The sequence below is a fragment of the Trichoderma virens genome, assembly GCF_000170995.1.
Source record: "Trichoderma virens Gv29-8 chromosome Unknown TRIVIscaffold_26, whole genome shotgun sequence".
NCBI classification, from domain to species: domain Eukaryota; kingdom Fungi; phylum Ascomycota; class Sordariomycetes; order Hypocreales; family Hypocreaceae; genus Trichoderma; species Trichoderma virens.
In genome coordinates this window covers 2,117-9,913 of record NW_014013723.1, presented here as the reverse complement: position 1 = coordinate 9,913, position 7,797 = coordinate 2,117, and the positions used below count along the sequence as shown (strand labels likewise).

Below are 7,797 nucleotides of genomic sequence, written 5' to 3'. Positions count from 1 at the left end.
CTATAACTTAAGCTTATTATTTTAAAAACTTTTACTTTATATTAAGAATAGGGACTGGGAAATTATAAATAGTTATTATAATAATATTAATTTTTATAAAATATTACTATTATAATAAATTAATTAATAATAAATATAAAGTTAAATATTTAATTTACTTTATTATTAATTTATTAAATAAAATATAAATTTTCTTTATTATTAAACAATATAATATATTAGTAAAAATATTTTATATATTTTAAATAAGTAATTAAATATATAAAAACTATTATAAATTAAAAAATTACTATTAAGAATTTTATTAATTAAATAAATATTTATTATTAATAAAATAATAACTAATGTAATTTATTTAATTGTTTAATATTTTTTATATTTACATTGTTATTTTTTTAAACCTTATATTCCATATTAAACAAAGATTTGAATACATAATTACACCATTCTATGAACCTCTTATTGAGTCTTAGTATTAAATGTCACAGAGATGGGATTTGAACCATACTCTAGGACACCATTAACAAATTGCAAGGTTTGCTCAGGGTTGTCTAAACTTATCTATGCAAACCAATTTTATCAGTATGTCTAAAATGCGATGCTTTTTCATAAAGATGAATGCAACTTACATTATACTTGAGCAGCAAAGTTGGTATGACCTTCTTTATCTCTAGCTCTGCAATTTGTCGACCTAAGCAGGCTCGACTTCCGGCGCTCCAGCCAAGAAAGCCTCGTTCCATAGCACTGCGCTCTGCATCCGATCTATTTAACCAGCGCTCCGGTTGAAATAGTTCTGGATCTTTTCCAAAGCACGTTTGATCCATGTGTATAGCCATAGCAAGGCATCCAATTACTGTGCCGCCAGGAATAAAGGTGCCGTTAATAGAACAACCCGATGAGGGGACAATTCGCTCCATGGGAATAGCGAGAGCCGGGTTAAGTCTAAGAGCCTCTCTGAGCACTGCGTCCAAGTACGGCAGACGGCTAACCTCTGTGTATCGGGGAGGAATTGAAAGTTTGCCAGATTTCTGAGCATCATCCAGCTCGTCCATAAGTGATTTGTAACAAGACGGAGACTTGAGTAAAAAGTACAGCATCGTAGTCATTGCCCCAGATGTAGTGTCCGTGCCGGCCGAGATAATCGAGTTCACTACGCTAGTGATTGTTTGCGGTTTGAGAACATCGGGGTATTTTTCGCTGTAGTCGATGCATTTCTGTAAAAGATCTCTCCGTTCTATCTCTTGCCGATCGTGAGTGGTCGCCACACGAGCGTTGAACCGTTCCTTACTCATTTTGGCCCACTTAGATGGCCGAGCCAGGAATCTACCCCAAACAGAATTTCGGTATATGAAGCGCTCTAACTGCGGGAGGCTTTGCCAAGTGTACCAGTGTGCAATTCGCTGTGCAGTAAGCTTTGATAATCCGTACACGTCGGCTCCATGTTGTAGATGCCCAGGTGACTCCGTAAATGCAATCTTCATGAGAAAGTCTAGCTGGAACCACTGCAGGACATCATGGAGAACAAAAGTTGATTTTTTCCCAATTCGTGCAAGGAGATTCTCTAGGATCATGTCCACATCAGGCTCGTACTCTTGTAGGCTTTTGTTCGTAAACGCGCCGCCAACAGATCGTTTCAACGCTCGATGCTGTTCCTCATCTTGCATATCAACAATGCTTCCTACTGATTGGCCATTCACAAAGACTCTCATCGGCTCATATGAGTCTGCCTGCATATATCTCTTCTTTTTAGCCTTCCCAATCATGAGTTTCGGCTTTCTGTACTAAACTTACCTTTACATAATCGCCTTTATTTGTATAAATCGCGCTGACATAGGCTGCATCACTGACGCTGATGGTATTTGGGCCTATTCTTACCAGGCTTCCATATTTCCGATGTAGATCTAGAAGGCAAGGTAGTATAGGACCGCGATATTGGATATTGAATCGCCAAAGGTTGGTCACCGATGCCAAAATTGGTCCAGGAATTTGTCTCAGCCGCCAGTAACGGAAGAACAGCGCAGTTGCAACACAAAGACTGATAATTGTCCCCAAAAATAATGGAGTGGTCATTTTTCCTCACAAGAGCTAAACATATACCTGTTTGCTATTTATTTCCCTCATAACTTATGGCCTATGTGGCAAGCGTCCTTATATATAATTGATTCTAAAATAATACGATGCTGTGGGTCTTGCGCTAGCAATTGTGTCCAAATAAGGGGGCTATACATCAGTGCTTGCTGTGTGTTGGGAATGAGATGGGGGGAAATCATCCTTAGTCTTACTGTACACTGTGGATATCTCTTTTCTTCGTGCTCCCTAGTATCATCGGCACTTTTCTTACCAAGCATAGTGCACAAAAGTCAAAGCCTGGGTACCACATATATGACATACATGTCCCACATGCGGGCAAATCCTTGTTTGCGCAGGCACCCTCGTCATTGATATGCGAATGGGGTCAGGGATGTGATGCTGATGAGATGCGACTGGGGTCAGGGATGTGATGCTGATGGCAAGGGGTCATTAGCGCTTTCCACTACCCCATGCGAGATGCAAAAAACACCGCCGGCCTGCATCATAAAATTGTAAGTGATAGGCGGCGGTGATTTTTGCACCCCCCTTGTACCTATACCAGTAATATAGAAGACCGGAGTTTTATAGGGCTCGGAGTTAGCAAGATCAAATAGCGGTGAATCTGTGATAAGCATTTACCCATGATCTGTAATAAAAATTTTCGTATTTTGATCAAGGTTATTACGATTATCTGTTCTATTTTCGATATATAAAATCTTACAAAGCTGTTCTATATAAGATTTACGTCTAATAGTTGACCACTGTAACTTTCTTCACACAATATTGTCATAATTAATAAACACTGAGATGTTGGAGACTCTTTATTCTAATCTTACGGGCATGCCCCTAACTACAGCTTTTGCCGCCTGTGCTCAGGCAGTAAGTCTCAAATTGGATCACTTTCCATCATCTTCTCTTACACTCAGTTGTTTGTGGATTTCTAATATCAATTCTGAATTCTAGGTTATTATATACTGTATTTGGCGTATTATTTACCAGATTTATTTTCATCCTTTGTCCAAGTTTCCAGGTCCATGGCTGGCCGCAGTCACATATGTGCGTCCCGAGGTCCCCGAATCGAAGAACTGTTTTATTGACATAGTGTAACGAAATCCAGCTGTATAAGTTCAGATTAGTTGTATCAGGGAATCATCACAAAATAATAGATGAATTGCACAAGAAATATGGTGAGTTGATGTTTTGTTACTTTATAACACTTACTAACACATCATATCTATAGGGGAAACAATACGAATTGGACCGAATGAGCTCTCTTGTATCCATCCAACCGCTCTGAAAGATGTCTATGGTCATCATCCAACTGCTCAAACTTTCACCAAGGATCCGAGATTGTATTCTAGCCCACTTGGCCAGACAGAAAGCATTGTAACCATCACGGACATTAATCGACACGCTGGTGTGAGGCGACTATTATCCCACGCGTTTTCTGACAGAGCATTATCCGAGCAGGAGGATATTATACAAATGTACGTCGATAAACTAATGGTTAAGCTAAGAGACCAAGCCAAGCAGGGGCCGTTTAACATTATCCACTGGTTTAATTTCTTTACCTTTGACATTATTGGCGAGTTGTCATTTGGTGAAAGCTTCAACTGCTTATCTCAAGGTATATAATACGTATTTTTCTAGTGAATACTCTATCTATTGAGATGTTAATGAATTTTTTAACATAGGACAAATGGACGACTGGATTACTGTCATTCTGGGCCGCGTCAAGGCTTTAGCTATTGCATGGGGAATTCGAAGTTTCCCATTACTAAATAAGACGTACCATTATTTTCTTCCCGCTAGTCTCCGCCAACAGGGAGCGAAGCATATGGCATACTCAAGAGGGAAAGTTTCCAAGTAAGTTTCCTTGGGCTTGCCTTACTGCATGACGAAGCTGATATATTCTATGACACAGGCGGTTACAGTCAACGGCCGAGAGAAAGGATTTCATATCGTGCCTTGATCGGGAGGGTATAATTAGTTCTTTCACAGTGGAAGAAATATCTGCACATACGGCATCTCTAGTGTAAGACTTGAGATCAGGATTCAGAAGTTTCCTAGCTAATTTCGGATACATAGGTTAGCCGGCAGTGATACAACTGCTACGTCTCTCTCTGGAATTTGCTACTACCTGAGTAAAAACCCCGAGGCCTATAAAATCCTCGCCAATGAGATCAGAAACACTTTCCAAGAAGAGAAGGAAATCACACATCTCAGTTGTCAGAGACTATCGTATCTTCAAGCAGTTATTGAAGAGGGTTTACGGCTCTATCCACCGCTGCCCATTGGTGCTCCCCGTCTCGCTCCTAAAGGTGGCGCGATGATGGGCGACATATATGTTCCTGATAAAGTGTGTACATGAACTGTAGTTATTTGAACTGGATTGATGTGGTGCTGACGTTTACTTAGACATACGTATCCGTACCATCCTGGACATTGACTCATTTAGAAGCCAATTTTCCTGATGCATGGTCTTTCAAGCCCGAACGCTGGCTAAGCAGGTCTAGCCCGGATCTCAGAGATCAAAGCCAGCCATTTCTCTTGGGACCACGTGGCTGTATTGGAAGAAAGTAAGTCATTTCTCCATCTCCTTTATGATTCATTCACGCTAATCAGCAAATGGCTCAAGCCTTGCTATGTTGGAAATGCGGCTAGTGCTTAGCAAGCTGTTTTGGAACTTCGATTTTGAGATAATTAATCGTGATCTGATCTGGGAACGGGACCAGACAGCATATATTGCGTGGCAGAAACCTCAGTTGATCTTTCAATTAACACCACGTCGCTTATAGAACTGATGAGTTCTGCTTTAATAACGGATTTACATGAATGATTAATGTTGAGTCTGAAGGAACCGTTTATCTTATAGCCACACAGTTTTAGCATACCGTCTGTAATAAATGCATCATATCATATCCAATAATATGGCGATCACCGGCATATAGCTCTTCAAATAAACAAAATTATATCATCTAAAGTTTATCATTATGCATTGTAGTAGGGCTTTATTAGTGTGTTTTTAAAGCTAAAGCCTTATTTATTAAGTGATAAGTGAGGCATCTGTCAAAAACAAATGAGTTGATTAGCAGCGAGGATGCAAAAAAGTTTAAACTAACAAGCTATAGCGTGAGCACAGATATAAAAGGAAGTGTTCTCCTCTATGTTCAAGGGGAGGTCACAGATAAATGCAGTCTTTGTGCTCTACCTAGCTGCGAAGTCCGTGCTAGTCTACTGTGCTTTATCTCTTTGATCCTATTACTCTTCTCTTTGCGCTGTGGCTCCTGACACCAAGTAGTTACCTACTTTAAAACCGCCTATAAGTTCCTTTTAGTTATTCTTACACTGACTATTTATATTTCATAAATATTGAATCTATTATTAAATCTACACTGTTTCTTAAAAGCTACTAGCGACTGCTTAGCAATTACAAACTGTCATTAAGTAGCTTAGTATACTAGGTTACTATTTTACGAATAAAATAAATAACGAAAAGGATAACACCAACTACTTGTCAAACGAACCCATGATTTAATATTTACACATATCTACAAAAGTACTTTAGGATAATGAATATTTTAAGGCGAATGCTTACACAACAGTATTACTGGACTAATTTGAAAATATCGTTATGCAGGCCTCTAATGCTTATCCCCCACAGATGTATCCAACACGTATCCGAAAACCCCGTTGGCATTTAAATTCTCACAATTATTGGGGGTTGCGCCTGGGTGGGGAAAAGGGGGGAGCAGGGAAATATGGGGGCAGGAGGAATATAAATATATAATTATAGGGTTATAGGTACAACTCTGCTTTAACTATTACGTACTTTAATAGCTATAATATTAAGTCAGGGCTATCCTGGGATGTCGAGGATCGGCCGTTGCCTTCCTCTTCCTTGAAAAGAACGGGAGAGTGATTTAGTTGCCCTCGGTTACAAGCCGAGTGGTGAGTCCCACTGGCGATGGCGGTCAGTTGGAGTGGGATGTTTCGAGTGTCGGGGGCAACAGCAGCGGTGGCCATTGCTGCTCCCTGCTCGGATGGGCGGTATTCAAGTTGGAGATGCATTGTTGTCTTGGTAACCAGTTAAGAAGATTTGGCAGTTTTTTAGTGGTCGGCACCCAAAAGGTGGGGGTACTGTAGATATATGAGGGAGGTTATGATACCTTGGCAGGTAGGTAGGTGAATAGGTATGCTATCAATCACAAGACAACACGATTGAAGTATATAAAAAGATATTGCTTATAAGTGTATTCGACTCTCTGGCTGATGTCAGAGGGATAGGAAATCTAGCTATTTTAATACATAAAGGAATGACTAATGGAAACAGGGTTTGAGTCGCTGGATTTCATTGAAAACGGCTATTCCGAGGCTTTCGGAAGTAATGAAGGCCATAGACTACGAATCCGGCTATTATCATGATGAATTCAACCTTCCCAGTAGTCTGTTAGAATGTAATGTTGGCTTGGAATAAGGGTAGCTGGAACAACAGATCCCATAGTGAATAACTCGATGATCTGTTTTGCACTCTAACCAATCCCACAAGTCCATCACAAACCTTCAACAACCCTCGTAAAATATTCAAGCGTAAACCCACCGGCGAGGTTGACGATTGCGAGAGCGTAGAACCAAGCAGAGTAACCAGACCAGCTGGGCAGGATCTTCCAATGAACAATGGCAACGAGGAAGAGAAGGGACATTGAAACGCCAATGACCGAAAACATGAAGAAGAGCTGGCCCATATCTATGAGTTTGCCCATCATTGCCAGACATCCAGTAATCAATCCGGTGACAGTAATCAGGAGTGGTTCTATATAGTTTCTAAAATACACTGCCATTCCCTTAACGCCGGACTTTAGATCGTCCTCAATATCCTGGCAGGCGTAGAGGACATCGTAGAAAACGATCAGGAATACGATCGCGGCACTCAGGCATGCTGTCGGTACAATGTGCGGTGGGGACAAGGCCGGCAAGCCCAGCGAGTATGAAGATAGTGGAATAGCCATGGCCAAAACTGACCCAAGAATAACTTGGGGAAAGTTGGTGAAGCGTTTGCCAAATGGATATATGATGGTGAGTACATAGGTAACTATGCCAACCAGGGTACATTCAAAAGGCAGAGATCGGATTGATAAGAAGCCAAGCGAGATTAGGACAATAGTGAAAACATGCCCTTTGGTTGTCGTTATGGCACCTCGAGCGATGGGCCTGTTTCGACAACGCTCCGTTTGACGGTCAAAGTCTTGATCGATGTTATCGTTCCATGCGCAGCCAGAGCTACGTAGAAAAAAGGTCCAAACAAAGAGCACTCCCGCCCGGTGAGCGAGGGTGAAAGCCGGCACACGCTCTTTGTTGATGCATAAAGCATATGCGAGGCCGACGATGAATGGTGCGTAGATAAAGTAGATGAACTCTGGTCTGTGCAGACGGATCAATTCGCCGTAGGGCACCCATGATGCGGGTATTTTTGACAGCAGGCCTTTTGGCGGAGTGTATTCCTTTCGAAGCAATGTAGGCTTTACCGATACCGCCGCTTTGACTGAGTTTGAAGGTTGCTCAGCCATCATTGATGTCTGGGAGAGGGATTTGCAAGGAGTAGAGTTTCAGAGTATCTGTATGCGTCCAGCAGTTAACTCGGATATAACAAAACAAGTTTCAAAAGTTGTCCAATATCATCCAACTCATTAGTCTTATAACACTGGCGGAGTCCTTGCCCGCCTCCTT

The 7,797-nt window shown here is 41.1% G+C and overlaps 3 protein-coding genes across 3 annotated transcripts; 1 reads left to right on the top strand and 2 right to left on the bottom strand.

Annotated features, from left to right (window-relative positions):
* Window positions 1-459: 459 nt before the first annotated feature.
* On the bottom strand, window positions 460-2,070 carry TRIVIDRAFT_201459 (uncharacterized protein; the record flags this gene model as incomplete). Its single annotated transcript, XM_014100812.1, has 3 exons — window positions 460-561; window positions 630-1,751; window positions 1,792-2,070. 3 exons carry the CDS (start codon window positions 2,068-2,070, stop codon window positions 460-462), a joined length of 1,503 nt encoding a protein of 500 aa, XP_013956287.1.
* Window positions 2,071-2,877: 807 nt separating this feature from the next.
* On the top strand, window positions 2,878-4,868 carry TRIVIDRAFT_191731 (uncharacterized protein; the record flags this gene model as incomplete). The annotated part of the gene is made up of 9 exons (XM_014100811.1): window positions 2,878-2,949; window positions 3,034-3,126; window positions 3,188-3,257; window positions 3,311-3,697; window positions 3,765-3,936; window positions 3,995-4,105; window positions 4,159-4,429; window positions 4,489-4,649; window positions 4,709-4,868. The coding sequence occupies 9 exons, from the start codon at window positions 2,878-2,880 to the stop codon at window positions 4,866-4,868; spliced, it is 1,497 nt and encodes a 498-aa protein (XP_013956286.1).
* Window positions 4,869-6,779: 1,911 nt separating this feature from the next.
* Window positions 6,780-7,574, bottom strand: TRIVIDRAFT_130502 (uncharacterized protein; the record flags this gene model as incomplete). Its single annotated transcript, XM_014100810.1, has 1 exon — window positions 6,780-7,574. A coding segment is annotated over one exon (795 nt), but the record flags the coding sequence as incomplete, so codon positions are not given.
* Between the last annotated feature and the right edge of the window lie 223 nt (window positions 7,575-7,797).